The following is a 19,121-nucleotide window of genomic DNA, read 5'->3' as shown; positions in this document are numbered from 1 at the left end:
CACTGGTGTAGACTCACTAAACTCCAACGTCTCCCCGGCGACGGAGCTGCGGAAGGGGAACTAGAGGCGGAGACCCGCCAGGAGAGGGCGGGCGAAGGAGAGGTCCGAGCACCGCCCTCGTCTCACTCCCCCATAGCTGGCCCCGCCCCCTCACGCGCTCCTTTTAAAAAAGCGCGGGCGCGCCGTGCGCAGGCGCAGTGCGGCTTGCTCTCGAGCCGCGCACGCGCGGTGACCGTAGGATGGCGGAGTTGGTACCTTTTGCGGTTCCCACAGGGAGTGACAAAACCTTGCTTGTGTGGGAACTGAGCTCTGGACCCACGGCCGAGGCCTTGCAAGTGAGCCAGGCCGGGATGGAGGGAGGGATGGAGAAAGTCGCCTCGCGTCCTAGTAATTGGGAGCCCCGGGGGCGCTGCTTCAGCACCTAGCCCGCCTGTGGTCTTTGCTGAGAGGAATCTTAGCTCTAGAGCCGACCGGAGCAGTCAACTCGTCCTTACAGATTTTTGAGAGAGAGCTCCCAGCAGGCCTCACACTGCCTCCTAATGCTTCTCGAAGCTTAGCAGTTCAGAGGGAAACTTGTTTGTGAAATGAGAAGTGTTTGGAGTTGGAGGCTCACCACCGTCGCCTGTGGCGAAGGGCTGGGGGGAATATAAGGGAATGGGCAATTTTGTTTCCTGGGCTTGAAATTTCCTGCTCTTACTTAGCGTGGGACCACCCTACAGCATTCTCTGTTCACAGTCTTCTCCCATTTCGGCCTTCTGTATTCGGTCCGAGTCTTCCAAAACGCAGCCGTGGCCGGTCCTGGATTTTATGCCGTCATCAAGTTTTATTCAGCGAGGGATGCTCACAGAGCCCAAAAGGCATGCAACCAGAAGCAGCTTTTCCAGAAATCTCCAGTGAAGGTGGGTCCAAATGTGGAATTCCTCGCTCCGCTGGGATGAAGTGCTGAATTTAAAACGAATAGGCCAACGTTTGTAAAGCACTCAAAGCATTTACAGAATGCTTTGAGATGCATTGCTCCACTTACCGCCCCCCACAGCTCCCCATTTCTTCCCCTCACCCCCATTTCTTTTCTCTTCTTTTTTAAAGAAACTCGAACTCAGGATGGTTAACTGACTTACTTAAGGTTCATGACAATAAATATGGAAACTAGAGGTCAAACCCAAACTTACTGATGTTAAACCCCATGTCATTTCATGCTGCCCCTTAATTTAAATCTTCACAAGAGTTCTTTATAGTTTTATATGAATTTTAAATATGTGAGCTTGACAAAGTCTTTAGTCAGTTGTAACATAAAGGATGCTTTATCATCATCATCATCATTCTCAAACTGCCTATTCAGAACTCCCTTCAGTTTCCAGAAAATGGTTAAAATATTCTTTAGTGCATGATTATTCTAATAATATGGCTCCATAGTAACATGCCAGCCAGTTTTACTTCCCCAGAGCCCCAGAATGAAAATTTCATTATATCCCTCCACTCAGCCACCATTCCTTTTCCAAGGATTTTTTCAATTCCTCTGAATAAGTGAGTAAGGCTTAGATTTCCCAAGCCTTTCACTTTATAACTGTATGTCTCCTCTGGTTGGCTGCTTCTTCTTTTTAAAAATATTTATTTATTTATTTGGCTGGGTCGAGTCTTAGTTGTGGCGCCGGGGCGTGTGGGATCTTAATTCCCTGACCAAGGATTGAACCCACGTCCCCTGCTTTGCACAGTGGAGTCTTAACCACTGGATCACCAGGGAAGACCCTGTGGTTGGTTTTTTGATCTGGCTACTTCCCACTGACCTTGCTGCCTATTCTTACCCATATTTCTTTCCTCACTGGTTTAACCTTGATAGAATCTGATAACTCTCCTCAGACGTGACTCTAGGTACAGTACTTCCCACTTTTGTACCCTGTTTCATACCCTCTTCAATCTGGGCTCTCCTCACTATGATTGAAGTGATTTCCTGTCAGACATTCTTTAATTTGGAGACTATGATCTGCCTGCTACTGGCTGCGACCATTTCATGTACCCACTTAGATATTACTGGAAAGATTATGAAACGATTACTTGGTATCAGTTGTGAGTAATGAGCTCTTTTTCTTATATTGACCATTAAGACCATTCCGTAAGCTTAGGTTTTGAGATTTGCAGACCATAAAACCCATCACTGATAGAGAAATGAAGAAAATATTCTATAAGTCACTATATAGTTGAGAGGAAAGGGCATTCATATTAGATTTCTTTATGTAATGCAGAACCTTGAGTTTTTACCCCCCTCCCAGTTGTTTCCTAGTTTAATTATATGTTGTTTGCCAGTGAGAACTGTGGCAAAGTTATCCCAGATGTAGACTGTCTCTACTACGCTCAGAGCTCTTCTGAGGCTTCCTTATTGTCCAGGACAGCTGAATTATGACTCACCATACAGGGCCTAGCCTCCCACAAGACACTCAACATTTAACAATTAGTCTTCATTTCTCCTTCCCAGCAGGCAGCTTCAGTTGGAAAAAGTAATTTCATTTTCTTATTTACTCATTCTTTCATTCGTTCACTGAGTCAACAGACCCTCAGCCCTCTATTATATGCCAAGAATTATGCTTGTTCCTGGTAACAAGATATGGTTCCTTCCAGCACTTAAGAAGTTCATAAACTAGTGATAGAGGAAGATCCACAAACAGAGCAATAAAGAATTAATAATGCTTTGACTTTATTTGAATTTTTATTAATATATTTATATACTACACCCTGTTTAAAATGGAAATAGACATTTAACAAAGTGCTAGTGATGTAAAAAATCCACAGTAATGTGATACTGTGTAAGTTATTTGGAGAGTTAATGCTGGAAATATTTATACTCTCAAAGAAGCTTGTTAATGTAGATGAATCTCTAATTCTTTTGGTTACTTATAAAATTTATAGAGGTATGTGTATTCCCTCTTCTAACAGGGGTTAGTAACTTGGGGAGGGGGTGCTACAGATTAAGGTCCTACTTCAGTGGCAGGTCTACCTTATCTCCCCTTCAGGTCATATTCTCAAGCAGGATAAGATGGGGATAAGATGACTAAAAGTTTTCTTCCTTTGCTTACCCACAGCCCTATAATAGGCTTCTGCTGGGCTTCCTTGGTTCCTTTCATCATCACTTTCACCACCAGAGGTCAGGGAAACCTTCCGATGAATCAGGGGTTCTGGAAATGATGCAGAAAAATACTGACTTATTAAAAATAATAAAGAACACTTATTTAGGGCTCACTGTGAACTCATTGCTTAAAATGTCATATATAATCTTTACAACCACTCTGAAATTGGTTGGGGTTTCCCAGGTGGCTCAGTGATAAAGAATCTGGCTGCAATTCAGGAGACGAGGGTTAACTCCCTGGGTGGGAAGATCCCCCAGAGGAGGAAATGGCAACCCACTCCAGTATTCTTGCCTGGGAAATCCTATGGACAGAGGAACCTGGAAGGCTACAGTCTATGGGGTCACAAGAGTCGGACACAACTCAGCAACTAAACAACACAAGAACGTGAAACTGGTATTGACAAACAGGTATATTCAAAATAAGTCTATGTCAGATTGTGATATTTTTAGGGTTCTTATGTCTTTAGATTCGTCTTGGCACCCAACATAAGGCGGTTCAACACAACGCCCTTGCCCTAAACAGCTCCAGATGCCAAGAATTGGCAAATTACTACTTTGGTTTCAATGGATGGTCAAAAAGGATCATCAAGGTAAGCTCTAGATTTTCTTTGACCAGCCAGGCCCCTTTCAACATTGAACTCCTTGACTTTAGAAAGAAAACTAGAACTGGGCTACAGGGAGGAGATGGAAAAGACTTCCATGTGGAAGTATCTGAGCATGGACATGCCACCTAGAATTCGTGATCATCTCAGTGACTTAAATGGCAGTGTCCATAATTTTCTCCAGTATTTGTGTGATGTATAATAAAAAATAGTTCTCTGTACCTAGTAATTCATTTGCAAATCTCACTTGATTTTGAAGCTATATGACACCTCAACTATTAACTGGGATTGATAGGAGTTTTTTAGTTTTCAAAACAGAATATTTTGAAGTATAATCTTTAATTCAAAATCCTAACAGCTTCAGGATCTTTCTGACCCTGAAGAAGAAACGGAAAATGAAGATATGGTGGCACCTCTTCAGAGGCAAAGCCTGAAGTTCTTCTGTGCTTTAGAGGTGGTGTTGCCATCCTATGAGTGCAGAAGTCCAGGAGTTGGCATGGCTGAGGAACCTTTGGATAACTTGGAAGAAGGTCTGTTTTCCTTTCTTTCTGAAACACGCCTTTTCAGATACATCATCACCTTTGCCAAGCAGCTGAAGTCCTGGGCAGAGTTTCTCTCCTTTGCCACATAGGATTTTAACTTAGGCAATACCTGACAGGACCTTAAACTTTAGAGTTTTAGAACTGACTGCCTGCCAGGGAGGAGGGAAAATTAAGGTGTTTTTTTTTTTCCCCATTTTTGGTTAATTGTTTTCTGCTAAAATAGTCCTTCAAATACAGATCTCTTGTGGCCTTCAGTTATCCCAACAAAATCATTGTCTAAAGATTTAAATAAACTCTTGTGTAAAGGTTCAGTCCTTTGCCTCCTATGGAAGGGCTTGAGTGGAGAAAGTCAAATGTAGATCCCTGGAAAGGGGATTCCCATTGGTATGGATTCCCATAGCACTTGGGCTTCAGTCAGAAGTAGGGCTGTTAGCAAAGGGAGTGGAGGAGGCCCCACCATCCACCTAAGAGTGATGCCTGGGGAGAGGCCAGAGCATCTGTCTCACTGTGTGAATCCAGCCCTCTCAACGCAGGAGTCTGCAGGAGCATGGCTGTAGCTTGTCCATGTGGAATCTGTGAGAAATGAGAGATTTGTGTCATGTTCTTGGTTTGCATCTCCCATCCAGTATTTCAGGAACTTCAAGAATAGATGTGAGCAGGGAAAACCTGCCCTGCCGGAATATAACTGCATCGTAGTCATTCAACCATACCCTAGTGTTGTGTTCACCCTTAATCACTAAGATAATGATCTAAGAATCACAGGTGCATTTTAAAATTTTTAAACATATAACCTAGAAATCAGTTATCCAGATAAGCATTTTAAATTCATTTGTTTTGGTTGGATTTAGGGCCATTATCACTCCTTATGAAAAGGAAGAAAACCCAGAAGCTTGCTATTCAGAAGGCTATGACGGATGCATTCCAGAAACTGCAGATTGTGGTTTTAGGTAAGACTTTTTTTGATTCTCCTTAAAGTACTTCAGTTTCAATGAGCAATTAAACTTATTTGAAAAGTTATTTGGATGAAAATAATGGTTATCTAAAACACGACATAGGGATTTCCCTGGTGGTCTAGTGGCTAAGACCCTGTGCTCCCAGTACAGGGGGCCTGGGTTTGATCTCTCATCAGTGAAGTAGCATGTGGCTCCCACATGCCACAACTAAAGATTCTGCATGTCACATAGCTAAGACCTGGCACAGCCAAGTAAATAGGTAAATAAAAAGTAAAAAAAAGAATGTTTAAAAATAAATAAAACACTACATATTCTTTCATTTACCAAATGCTTTCACAACAACAGTCTCAAATTTGTTCTTTGTGGCGTTTATGAGAAAAATGACACAAATATTATTGTCCCCACTGTTTAGATGTAGACTGACTTGCCTCAGTTCATATAGAAAGTGTTTGATCCGGTTCTTGTTTCTCGATTGCTGACATATCATACAGAATAGTATAGTGACTATAAGCCTTGGACACCTGTGTTTGAGTCCTGACTTTGTCTCTTAGATTTTTGTTGTTGTTGCAATTTTAGGTTTTCTAGCCAGAGAGATTTGAAGGTATTAAATATCTCTAAGCTGCAATTTCTTTATCTATAAGTAGGGTTAGTATTTCAGCTTACCTTGTGGGGGATATTGTAAGAGTAAATAAGATGATGAATGTAAAGTCTTAGAACCATGCCTGGAACATAGTAAACACAAAATATTTTGGCTATTATTATTATCGTCATTTTATTGAAGAGTTGATTAGATTATGTTTTTGGAATCAGTTTCAGTTTTCATTTCTGATATATTGGGTGAATACGATTCTTATATATACATTTTTTGTGAGCCTTGAGTGTGATCATGCTATTGAATAGATTGATTATGTACCCTATTGAGTTATATAGGGTGAGAATGTCACAGGCTGTGCCCAAAGGAAAGTTCATGGTTGGTATATCCCTGGAACAGAATTGCTCCCCTGTTTCACAGCCCTGCAGGCTTAGGGACTGAGAAATGCTAGCTAAGTTGTCAGAGACCTTATTTGCTTGTCAGAGACCTTATTTGCTTGTCAGAGTTGGCCTTGGACTGGTGTCAGCCTTCCGGCCTGGGCAGTTGTTCCAGTGAAGTTTGACTTCCCTGGTCACCAGGCAGAATCTCCATCTGTCAATTCCAGTAACAACCTTTGAGAACCAAACTAACTGTCTAGGTTGTTTGCCTATCCCTAATATGCAAATGCATTTGGCTCCATTGCTCAGGGGTTAGAGTTAGAACTGGACATGGAACAACAGACTGGTTCCAAATAGGAAAAGGAGTACGTCAAGGCTATATATTGTCACCCTGCTTATTTAACTTATATGCAGAGTACATCATGAGAAATGCTGGGCTGGAAGAAGCTCAAGCTGGAATCAAGATTGCCGGGAGAAATATCAATAACCTCAGATATGCAGATGACACCACCCTTATGGCAGAAAGTGAAGAGGAACTCAAAAGCCTCTTGATGAAAGTAAAAGAGGAGAGTGAAAAAGTTGGCTTAAAGCTCAACATTCAGAAAATGAAGATCATGGCATCTGGTCCCATCACTTTATGGGAAATAGATGGGGAAACAGTGGAAACAGTGTCAGACTTTATTTTGGGGGGCTCCAAAATCACTGCAGATGGTGATTGCAACCATCAAAGTAAAAGACGCTTACTCCTTGGAAGGAAAACTATGACCAGCCTAGATAGCATATTCAAAAGCAGAGACATTACTTTGCCAACAAAGGTCCATCTAGTCAAGGCTATGGTTTTTCCAGTGGTCATGTATGGATGTGAAAGTTGGACTGTGAAGAAAGCTGAGCGCCAAAGAATTGATGCTTTTGAACTGTGGTGTTGGAGAAGACTCTTGAGAGTCCCTTGGACTGCAAGGAGATCCAACCAGTCCATTCTAAAGGAGATCAGTCCTGGGTGTTCTTGGGAAGGAATGATGCTAAAGCTGAAACTCCAGTACTTTGGCCACCTGATGTGAAGAGTTGACTCATTGGAAAAGACTCTGATGCTGGGAGGGATTGGGGGCAGGAGGAGAAGGGGATGCCAGAGGATGAGATGGCTGGATGGCATCACCGACTCAATGGACGTGAGTTTGAGTGAACTCTGGGAGTTGGTGATGGACAGGGAGGCCTGGTGTGCTGCGGTTCATGGGGTTGCAAAGAGTCGGACATGACTGAGCGACTGAACTGAACTGAACTGAATATGCAAATGGTGTTCCTTATATGCACTCAGAATTCCTTAAACTGAAAAGCCTGGTGGCTGTAGTTTGCCTTGAGGGAAGCTGTGTAGTCCAAAAGGTACATAGGCCAGTAAAATTCTCTCCAAAGCTTTGTTCATTGTATCTGGTAGAATTTTGGTCCCAAGTAATAGACACTTGCCTCGCTTCTAATATGACATTTCCTGTATAGTCCAGTGGTATCTATCCCTGGTTTGAACTCACTTTGACCCCTCCTTAATGCCTTCCTATTGAATCATATTGTGATTGAACAGTTTTGTTTCCACAGCTTTTACTACATCATTCCTTAGTTCTTATTTCTAAGATCATAAAGGTTTTTGAACCAAAATTGATACTTCTCTTACATATTTTTTCACAAATAGTAATGATATGTGTCGAATGAGGGAACTGCTAGGAAAATGCTCTTGTTTTCTGCTTTTAGAAATAAAAAGAATGTCTAATTATTGGATGCTACCATTGTGCACAGGAAGTTTTGGAACAAAATTTCTGAATTGATATTTGTTAACTCTATTTCAGAAAGTGGTAAAATAGCTGTGGCGTATAGATCCTGTGAAGAGGTCACAGATGCTAGAACTGAAGAGGAACTACAGGATTTAATTCAAGTATGTGGAGAGAAAGACTGAAGGGATTCAAAGCCAGGGTAGCCATAATTCAAAACAGCCAGAAGATTCTTGGCATGTCTATGTCTGCTCAGCTCCATCATCCTTAGGGAAATGATAAACTCTGAAACTGCTTTTGAGGCAGGAAGTTTCTAGGAATTTTCCTGATGTCTGAGCCTTCTCTCTGACCCCTTATTTAAATTTGGAGAGCAGGGTTGAGGACCATGAGGTACTTGTACAGTTGTGGACACAGGAGAAGACACAGGCCTCTTAGAACTCCCCTCAAACAGAATTGTGGGCATTTGGGAACAAAGTAATTATGGCTTTAATTTGTTGTGATTATGCTACAGTGTGTGAAAACTGTATTAATGCCTTTCAAATAAGGTGTTCTACCCAGATTTCATATGTATTTTGTGTGAAATATTTTGCTGAAGGACCTTTCTGTAAACCAATTATATGAATGCCTCAAATCAGGGATTAAGTTGTCAAAGTAATTTCTAAAAGAAAACATTAATGTACTGCATATAGGATTTTAAAAAAAAGAGCAAAAAATGTGTTTCATGTCATTGAGAACTTAATTTGGGGCTAGATTTCTGATTATTTAACCCACCCCAATGTTGCAAAGTGTGTTTTGAAGAGAAGAAAGTAGAGAAAGAAAAGGTGGTTATATCCTGAAAAACAAAAATTTTGAAAGTTTTTTCTTTACAAAATAATTATTTTAATTCAATTTAAATCAAATAAGTCAAGGAAACTTCAAACATACCCAAGTTTGGGCTTTTAGAAGGCTAACTTCCTATGAAATGAGAGAGGAAAGGATTCGGTATTGATGCTAAAGATTTTGGAAACCTGATTATAAAAACAAATCTGTTCCCAAATGAGGCCAATCTTTGAATCAGTTCCATTTAAAAAGCATTAGGTTGGACAGTGGGAATAAGATGAAGCTCTGCCGGGAGCCAGCACGGGAGTTCCCACCCTGACAAAGGTCATGCCAAGAGGCCTGATATACAAAGGCGAGTCAGGGCTCAAGGGGCCCCACTGGACCTGCCCGAGCATCTACCCCAAAACCAAAATTTGTCTGTTTTACTATTTCACGACTTTCACCAACTCTTCTGACATTAACAGGGGGCTATCCCCAACCACCTTTCTCTATAAGAAAATCAACTTAAAATTCTAGTTAATAAGTCTCCTGGGCATAATAGGAGTGTTTCAATTCAAACCCCTCTGATGACTTTCTAGCTTGCCTGACACGTTTGTTTGGACTCTTGCAGCTATGCTTGTGATTGTTCACAGCCTCCCAACCACGAGAGGCACAGGAAGCTTAAGATATTCTAACAATGCAGAGCTTCTCAGAGAGTTAAAATCGTTAGAATAGAACTAGTAGAGGATTTCTTTGTTGAGCTAATGCTTGCTGCCAAGTTTCCATATCCCTTACCTACTGTGTCCCTGGGAGTGTATTGATTAATATAGTTGGTATATAGAAATATAAGTAGTAGCTTTAATGTTTGTAACCTTGGACCCTTGAGTTAATTCTTTTCTTGTTATAGCCCACCACACTTTTGCCCTATAGGAATGCAACTTTATCTAATGCTTTCAGAGGGTGGCGCCTGACTTAGAATAATCACCTTTAGAGAAAAATAAGTTTTCTGAAGAAAGGGTCATAAAATGTTAACAGGTCTCCTGACCAGAAGATGATGTAAAGCACCTAAAAGCTTTTGCATATGATAAGTTTGCAGAAAGAAAGCCTGGCTTCGATAAGGATCAAGGACTGCTGACCTTGCATGACTCTACCTGCCCCCCTCCCCCACATTATCCTCTATGCACAACTTAAGGTATAAAAACTACTTTGGAAAATAAAGTGTGGGCCTTGCTCACCAAAGCTTGGTCTCCCCATGTGGTTCTTTCTCTTTCCTTTTCAGGCTGATTCCCTGGAGTGCAGGGGCCCTCTGCGTTCACTTTCCTGCCTGGGCTTCTAAGACCCACTCGAGAAGGTGCCTAAGGTGGGGCACCTTCAGCTATTCGAGAGGGCGCCTGCGGCCTACGTGAACAGAGCAAGTCCCATGCTGGGGCTTTATTGGCTTTCTGCATAAACCAAGGAATATCAGCCTCTTTTCTCTCCTCTATTTTCTTAACTGAAAAATTCTTTCCTTATCTCTTTCTTTATTTCTCTCAGTCGCCGATGCCGTCCTCCCGAGGGAACCCCTGGATCCAATCGGGGCTGAACCCCAGTAAAGCTTTTCTTTTGGAGTTTAAATGTTAGAGGTCTTGCCAAACAAAAAGGACTACATTATTTAAAAGGACTGTGAAGAAAGTAAACTGTGTGCTTAGTTACAGTATTTCAAGAAAATTACTAAAACAGGCTGACTTTTAACATCTTCAGTGTTTTGTCCAGGTGTGTACACAGAGCAGGACTCTATAAAGTGACACTGCAATTTTTGTAGATTAATGGCTGTGTTGAAACGAGGTGGGATGGGGCAAGTTTTCCCATGGTAATGTAAAGGGCCATTCACTTGGTTAGACATTCTTTCCCAGAATGACTTGCTCACTTGCCCAAAGCCTCTCCTACAGAAATTTCAAAGTCATCACTGATTTGGTGGTAACCCTTAACAGCAAAGTGGTGAATTAATGACCAGACTTGAGTACTGAAAGTTTAGAGGAAAGAGCAACATTTTTGAATAACTTAAAAATTATAAGGTGTGTTCCCCTCCCGCCAGCCTAACTTGCCCTGCTCATTTTGCAGGTCAGCTGCTTTTCCCGGAAGCCGTGTGGCCAAGGGGAGGAAGAATGCCTCTCAGACTTCAGCTTTGAGGAGCAAGAGTTCACAGTGCCAGAACTGGACTAGCACTTCTGAATTTCCCAGAATGCTTGGCCTCTGGGGCTTCCTTGGGAAGCTCTGCATCCCCTTCCACTCCTCCCCCAACCCCTGGGCTGTCAGCGTCCAGGGCCATTTACGTCTGCAGCCCAAATCCTGCCTGGTTGCGCAGAGCCAGGGAGGGGCTGGGGTAGGCTGGGGAGAGGGCCCGACCGGAGGTCACTGTGCGAGAGGAAGGACGGCTTGGTTGGCGCCCTGGTGACTCTGGGAAAAAGGCGCACTCAGATAGCGCAGATTGGTTCGAACCTAATAAAGGTGTCGTAACTAAAGGTGTCGTAACTAAAGGGCTAGACGCGGGGCGGGGGAGGGGCGCGCGGTTGCTAACGGTGCGCGCTCGTTGCGGGCTCACATAACGGTTCGGCTCCCGCTCAGGGGCGGCGCCGGCGCCCCACTGGCCTGGGTCGCTGCGCCCGGGAGCCTCCGCATGTCATGTCCCCGCTGCGCCGCTGGCTCCTCCTTACCTGGCAACCGTTGTGGCTTTTGGTTCAGGCAGCTCAGCTTCTGGAGTGGGCCCAGGGCCCTGTCCAGTTGACCTCGGACCCCCCAGGGCTGACTGAGCCCTGGTCTTCACACTCCTCTGACCTCCTGCCCGAATTGCCCCATGCACTCACACCCCTGGCAGAGCCGGGGGGCTTTAATTACTTGACTTCCTCCTCTCCAGACCACATGTTGGCCCTGCCTCATGAGGATTTGAGTGAGACTCTGGTTCCATACCTAGACTCGGATTCAGCCGGAGAGCTGTTGGCAGAGCCAGATAAGTTTGCTATTCTACACGAGGATCTGGATGACAAGCTAACCCAGCATCAAAAGCTCCCAGTAGCAGTTCCAGTGCTAGATTGGGATCAGAATCAAGCCTTGGTTCTGCCTCCTCAACACAAAAGTAAGACTAAAACTATAGATCAGGCTGAAAATCACCAATCATTTGAAATACTTGTTCCACCTCTAGGTAGTAAGAGCTCAAAACCAACGAAGTTTATTGTTTCACCTTCAAACCTGAAGAAAGATCTTGTTAAGCATCGACCTCTTGCCAAAGTTGTTGTTGGAACTACAAGACAACTTGGAAAAAAAAATCAGGGTCTAGAAGAACTGCAGGATGATTATTTAGATTCCAGTATGGATGCCTTTTATCCTGAGGAGAGCCTACCTACGGATTTTCTGGGGAGCCCAGATCAACCTCCAGAGCCCCCTGAGGCTGAAATTTCTTCATCTCAGCAGGTGCACCACACTCGCCGACCGTTGCCCACTGAGCAGTTGGAATCTTTATCCCAAGAAGAGATGCCTGAGGAGGCTGAATCTTTTTCATCCCAGGAGGAGGCCCAGGCTCAGCATCTGGAGCCCACTGAAGAGGTAGAACTACCTCTACTTCAGCAGGAGGCTCTGTCTCAGTCTTCAGAGGCACCCAAGGAAGTGGAAACCTCAAGCCCTCAGGAGGCACTAGCCCAGCCTTTGGAGACACCTAAGGAGACTGTAGCTGGACCAGTAGCGCATCATAAAGTTCAGCAGTCACACTTGCACAATGTCACTGTTAAACCTCTGGATCTGGTGCTTACCTTGACTCCAGAGGTCACTAAAGAGGTGGAACCTTCTCCAGTTCAGCAGGAGATCCTATCTCAGCCTCCAGAGCACTTTGAGGGGTTAGAACCTCTTCCAGCCCAACAGGAGGCCCCATCTGAGTTTCCAGAGCAACAATATGGGGTTGAAACTCCTCCAGTGCAGCCGGAGGATCTATCTCAGCCTGCAAAGCATCCTGAGACGGCTGCATCTCTACTCCATCAAGAGACCCCAACTCAAGCTCCAGGGTTCCCTACTGAGTATGAATTCCAAGTTCCAATTAGCGATGAGGTAATAGTTCGACCTGGCATTGAACATCAGGTTCATTCAAACCTGCACAGTGTTACATTTCAACCTCCTGATTTGGGACTTACCATCACTCCTACGCTCACTAAGCAAACTAAATTTCCTGCAACTCAGCAGAAGCCTCCAGAGACCCTGGGGGAGGTTGAACTTTCAAGTGAGCAGGAGCAACCGGCTCAGCCTTCTGAGGTTACCGGGGAAGTTGAAGCTTTTCCAAGCCAGCAGGAGACCACAGGCCAGGCCCCCGAGGAAGTGGAGCCTTCTTCAAGTGAACAGGAGCAACTAACTCAGCCTTCTGAGCCTACTGGGGAAGTTGAACCCTCTCTCACCCAGCAGGAGACCCTGACTCAGCTGTCAGACTCTCTTGGAGTAGCTGAATCTTCTCCAGTCCAGGAGGAAGATGCTGCTCCGTCTCCAGAGTCCCCTAATGAGGCTGAATCTTTTCCCACCCAGCAGGAGACCCTAGCTCTGTCTCCAGTGGAGACAGAATCTGCTGCAACCCTGGTGGAGCAACCTGGTCAACATTCAGGCATATCCAATATCACTGTCAAACCTGCAGATCTAGAGCTTACCATAACCACAGAACCCACTCCAGTGGCAGGACTTTCTCCAAGTCAGCAGATACCTTTGGCTCAGTCCTCAGTGCCCCTTACTAATGCAGAATTTTCTGCATCCCCGCCAGAGGCCCCCACGCTGCTTTCACAGTTGCCTGAGGAAGTTGAACCTTTGCCAGTTCAAGTGCCAGCTCCAGTCCCATCTCCAGAAGCTGTTACCCAAATTACACCTTCAGAACAACAGGAGACCCCAGCTCAGGATCCTCAGGCTCATGAGATTGTACCTTCTCCACCCCAGCAGGAGGCCACAGCTCAGCGTCCAGAGCTATCTAATGAAATTATAGTTATCTCTCCAGAACATCATGTGACAACAGTTTCTTCTCTAGGTCAGCTTCTGCAGCAGCCCAGCGCCACTATCAAACCTGTGGATCTTGCACTCACCATCACTCCAGCATTCACTAATAAGGTCAAAACGTCTCCACCCCAAAAGGAAACCTTAGCTCAGTCTACAGTGTCCCCTGGGCAGTTAAAACCTTTGTCAGTCCAGCAAGAGGTTTCAAATCAGCCACTGACTGCCTCTGAAAATGAACTTTTTGTGGCCCAGCATGAGCAACCAGCTCAGCCTCCAAAGGACACCGATGATGCTGCTACTCAATCTTTAGTAGAGAATGAGGTAACAGACTCACCTCTGGGTCTAGTGTTGCCTCATATCACTGCAAAATCCGTGGATCTGGCAGTTGCCCTAACTCCAGGCCCCACTAAAGAGCTTGAACATTCTCCAGTGCAGCTGGAGAACTCTGCTCATACTCCAGATCCCCCTGGGGGGATAGAGCTTCCGTTAGCCCAGGGGGGACACCCAGCTCAGTCTCCGGTTCCCCAGGGGAGCTCAACTGTATCTCTCAAGCCCCCCAAGGAGGTGGTGTCTTCTCCCACACAGCAGGTGCTTCAGACTCAGACATCAGAATCCCCTGCAAAAATGGAACCACTTCCAGCCCCTCAGGGGACCCTTCCTCAGCTTCTACGGCCCCCTCAGAATGTAGGGTCTTCTCCAAACCAAGAGGAGTTCCCAGCCCCACCCCTTAAAGAGACAGAACCTTCTCCAGCCCAGCAGGGCGCCCCATCTCAGACTCCAGTGCCACCTACAGAAGTTGTAGCACAAACTCCAATGCTTTATGAGGTGACAGTTTCAACATCAGGACAGGATCAGACTCATCATTCAAACTTAACCAGTGCCACAGTCAAACCTTTGGCCCAGAAGCCTACCATAACTCCAGAACCTACACCCCTGGAGGCGACAATTCCTAATCCAGAGCAGGTTCAAGTTCAACATCCAACCTTGACTGAGGTCACAGTTCAACCTTTGGACCTTGAACTGACCATAAGGCCAGAGCCTACCAAGGAGGAAGAACCTTCTCCAACCATGCAGGAGCTACCACCTCAGCCTGTAAAGCCACCTAAGGAGGTTGTGGCTGATTCAACTCCAGGCCAGTATCAAGCTCAGAATCCAGCACTGCCCAGCATCACAGTTCAGCCTCTTAACCCGGAGCCTACTGTAACTCCAGAGCCTACTGTAGAAGCTGAATCCTCTACAGCTCTTCGCCCCAAACCCCCTGAGGTGACGCTTCCAAATCCAGAGCAAGTTCAGTCTCAGTTGACGGAGTTCGCAGTTCAACCTTTGGACCTGGAACTTACCATAACTCCAGAATCCACAAATGAGGCTGAATCTTCTCCAGCCACGCAGGAGACCCCAGCTCAGCATCCAGTGCAGCAAGAGGTGACTGTTCCAATGCCAGCTCAGAGCCAACTGCCGCCCAGTGTCACAGTTCAACCATCGGACCAGAGGCCTAACACAACTCCAGAACCTACGACAGAGGCTGAATATTCCACAGGCCTGCATCAGACTGCAGCTATTCCACCATACCCCGAGTTAACACTGCCACATCCAAAGCCAGTCCAGTCTCAGCGCCCAGCCTTGAGTGAGGTCACCTTTCAATCTTTGGACCTGGAACTTACACTAACTCCAGAATCCACTGTGGAGGTCGAACCTTCTCCAACTGTGCAGCAGACCCAAGCTCAGCCTCCAAAACCCATTAAGGAAGTTGTAGCTCAGCCTCCATTGTATTCCGAGGTGACAGGTCCAGCACTCGAGGCGGCGTCGCCCGCTGTCACCGCTTATCACGTGGACCTGGAGCTTACCGTAACTCCAGAAACTGCTACATCTGAACCTTCTACTTCCCTGCCACAGACCACAGTGTCTCCTTCAGAACAGCCTGAGGGGACACCTGCCCATCCAAACCTGACTGAAGTCACGGTTCAACCTATGGATGTGGAAGTTAACGTTACCGCAGTGAATAATACAGAGACTGAACCTCCTCCAACCCTGCAGGAGACCCCAAGTAAGGATCAAAGTCAGCCTCCAACATCACCCAGCGTCACAACTCATCATGCAAACCTGGAGCTTACCATAACTCCGGAACCTGCTATGGTGTCTGAATATTCTACCACCCTGCAGCAGACCACGGCTCCCCCAGAGGTGACACTTCCACCACCAAACCTGACTCAAGCCACAGTCCCAACTGTGGACCTGGGAGTTAGCATATCTCAGCAACCGAGGCCATCTGAGATGATATCTCAGGTGGTGCTTTTTCCTTTGACTCCATTTTCGAAACCCAAAAGTCCCCCTGGTGTAAAACGTATCCTAGGAAAGAAGCAACCAGTACAGAATGCCCCCACAACCATCAACGTATGTAAGCTCTGTACCTGCAAAGACGAGACGCTGTCGTGTGTTGGTCTGAGTGCAAAGCAGAAGCTCCACAGAGTGCCTGAGCCAGGGCCCAACTCCTACAATGGCACCTTCACCATCTTGTAAGAATGGCCTTTATTTGTTCTCTGCATCCTGCCTAACATGGCAGCCCCTCTTCCAGGTTTTCCTGGGTCTTTCTCATCTCCCCAACCCATATTGACTGACTTGCTATTTTTAACCTTTCATTTGTCAACGATTCCTTATATTCATTCTCCTCCTTACTATTGTTCCCTCTTCTCCAGTCTTTTACTTATAATCACCCCTATTCTTTTTCCTTCTCTATTTTTTTACCCCATTATTTAATTCCTCCACATCTACTCTTCTCCCATCTTTGCTCCATCCTCTTTACAGCAACATGTCCCTCTCCCCACCTCCTTGGTGGTGAAACAACAAATGGTTAAGAGTAGAGATTCTAGAGCTGAACTGCCTGGGTTTGAACCCACATCTGTAATTTGTTAGCTTTGTGACTCAATTTCCGCATCTGTAAAGTGGGAATGATGATAGTCGTCATCTCATAGGATTGTTGTGAGATTTAGATGAGTTAATACATGTAAAGTTCTTATATCAGTGCCTAACATATATGGGCTTTCCTGGTGCCTCAAATGGTTAAGAATCTGCCTGCAATGGGGGAGACCCAGGTTCGATCCCTGGGTCAGGAAGATCCCCTGGAGAAGGAAATTGCCATTCCCAGTATTCTTGCCTAGAGGATTCCATGGACAGAGGAGCCTGGCAGGTTCCATAGGGTCTCAAAGAGTCAGACCCAACTGAGCGACTTAACACACACAATACCTGTAAAACAAAATACATGCAAAATACATGTAAAACATCAGTGCCTAGCATATATGTTAGTGTTAGCTATTATTATATTCAGTTCCTCAGTTATATCTAGAACTCATCTTTGTCACCTGACTTTCTATGTATAACACCCATTTTGTGCCCAACACAAGGCTAAGTACTCTGGGCACCACAAAAGTATGACATTGTCTACAGAACATGACAATGATAGGTGAGAAGAAAGGGGATGTGCTTTAAAAGGGAGATAATATGCAGTTAAGCATTAAAAGAGATACAGATATCTGCTGTAGTTCACCAGAACCTGTAATCATTAGGGTGTGGAGGTCAGGGAAAGCTGCATGGATAAGTTAAAACTTCAGCTGGGACTAAAACACTGGCTGTGATTTGTTAGAGAAGAAACAGAGAGCATGGTCTAGGCAAATGTATGCCTGTGAGGATGATCAGGATTTCATAGATTAGTCTGGCTGTAAAAAGAAGTGGGTCGGTGGTGGTGGTTTAGTAGCTAAGTCATATCTGACTCTTTGTGACCTCATGGACTGTACCCCACCAGGCACTGCCACCAATGGGATTTCCCAGGCAAGAATTCTGGAATGGATTGCTGTTTCCTTCTCCAAGGGATCTTCCTGACCTAGGGATCAAACACACATCTGCATTGGCAAGTGAATTCCTTATCGCTGAGCCACCAGGGAAGCCCAAAAGATTGGGTTAGAGAACAATGAAAGCTATGATTATGAAAAACCTTGGCTATCCTAATGGAGGTTTGAAAGCAATGATGTAAGACATGCGGAGCCACTGAAAGTTTTCAAGCAAGAAAGACAAATGATTAAAACAAGAGGATTATTAAGGCCAAATAGAATGGTCTAGCAAAATCTAGGGGTAAAGTGAGAAAGGGCTGAATTAGAGTGGTTGTGAGAGGAGTAGAAAGAAAATCATGAGAGCGTGACAAAGGCAAAACCAACTAGATGCAGTCATTGACTAGCACTGGGGGACTTGGGTATGTGGGAAAGAGAAAAATTGCATATGTTGATGGGGCTTCCCAGGTGGTGCTAGTGGTAAAGAACCCACCTGCCAAAGCAGGAGACATAAGAGACATGGGTTGATTCCCTGGGTTGGGAAGATCCCCTGGAGAAGGAAATGGCAACCCATTCCAATATTCTTGCCTGGAGAATTCCATGGAGAGAGGAGCCTGGCAGGTTACAGTCCATGGAGTTGCAAAGAGTTGGACACAATTGAAGCGACTTAGCATGCATGCACGATGGGGAGAATGATGGTGGTATAACAAGTGGAAATATAGCAGTTGGGAAGGAGAGCTAGTTTGAGGAAGATGAGTTCCGTTTTAAGCATTTAAGGTTTGATCCCTGGGTTGGGAAGATCACCCAGAAAAGGGAATGGCTACTCACTCCAGTATTCTTGCCTGGAGAATCTCATGAACAGAGGAGCCTGGCGGGTTTATAGTCCAGAAGGTCACAAAGAGATGGACTAAGCACACACATTGGGAAGCTGTGGGAATTAAAAATCTGTTTTTCTTCTGCATTTGAATATTCCCCATAAGGTGGCCATGGTTCTTTTACATATTTTCTTCATTCTTTTCCTGCCTATTCAAGGATATAACCTCTGTTTCTCCACAGAAATTTCCAAGGAAACTATATTTCTTACATTGATGAAAATATATGGAAGGCATATCGTTGGGCTGAGAAACTGTGAGTATATTCTCTCCAAATGTGAATACAAACTGCTAACTGTCTTATAAGAGTTTAGTATATATCTTTCCAGACTCTTTCATATACATTTGAATACATATATATTTCCAGATAACCAAATAGGTTTGTTGTATGATTTTCTTATCTTTTTTACACAAATGAAAAATCCTGCAACTTGACTCTTTCATTTCATGATGTCTTAGATTACTTTCATTCGTAGTACATAGAGGGTTAACCCATTCATTTCAACTCCTGAATAATATTGCATAGTATAAATGTATCACAGTTTAATAATGCCCCTATGGAAGGATGTTTGTATGTCCAGTTTTCTTGTTGCATGCATTGCTGCAATGAATATCCTCATACAGGCACCTCTGTGAATCTGGTCAGGTATTTCTGTAGAATAGATATCTAGAAATGGGATTATTGGGGCAAAGACTATGTAGA

General features: G+C 44.7%; 2 protein-coding genes across 2 annotated transcripts in view; both read left to right on the top strand.

Annotated features, from left to right (window-relative positions):
- Positions 1 to 209: 209 nt before the first annotated feature.
- LOC102282497 (RAD52 motif-containing protein 1) lies at positions 210 to 11,188 on the top strand. The gene is made up of 7 exons (XM_005905957.2): positions 210 to 335; positions 720 to 899; positions 3,586 to 3,708; positions 4,079 to 4,250; positions 5,111 to 5,209; positions 8,017 to 8,102; positions 10,837 to 11,188. Exons 1-7 carry the CDS (start codon positions 240 to 242, stop codon positions 10,936 to 10,938), a joined length of 858 nt encoding a protein of 285 aa, XP_005906019.2. The 5' UTR covers positions 210 to 239; the 3' UTR covers positions 10,939 to 11,188.
- Positions 11,189 to 11,313: 125 nt separating this feature from the next.
- Positions 11,314 to 19,121, top strand: part of LOC102283429 (leucine-rich repeat-containing protein 37A) — a 49,364-nt gene continuing 41,556 nt past the window's right edge. The window contains exons 1-2 of the mRNA XM_070357330.1: positions 11,314 to 16,241; positions 18,603 to 18,674. Of these exons, the coding sequence (XP_070213431.1) occupies positions 11,398 to 16,241; positions 18,603 to 18,674 (4,916 nt within the window). The 5' untranslated portion in view covers positions 11,314 to 11,397. The remainder of the gene's footprint in view (positions 16,242 to 18,602; positions 18,675 to 19,121) is intronic.

This window comes from Bos mutus, chromosome 19 (assembly GCF_027580195.1).
Source record: "Bos mutus isolate GX-2022 chromosome 19, NWIPB_WYAK_1.1, whole genome shotgun sequence".
NCBI lineage: Eukaryota > Metazoa > Chordata > Mammalia > Artiodactyla > Bovidae > Bos > Bos mutus.
This window is presented reverse-complemented; position numbering and strand designations above follow the sequence as displayed.

What these genes read in the sequence shown, in the direction of transcription:
- LOC102282497 (XM_005905957.2), top strand. Translation starts at nt 240, where the DNA reads ATGGCGGAGTTGGTACCTTTTGCGGTTCCCACAGGGAGTGACAAAACC. An exon ending in TTTGGATAACTTGGAAGAAG is followed by an intron (nt 4,251 to 5,110) that starts GTCTGTTTTCCT and finishes GGTTGGATTTAG; the next exon opens with GGCCATTATCACTCCTTATG. An exon ending in ACTGCAGATTGTGGTTTTAG is followed by an intron (nt 5,210 to 8,016) that starts GTAAGACTTTTT and finishes ACTCTATTTCAG; the next exon opens with AAAGTGGTAAAATAGCTGTG.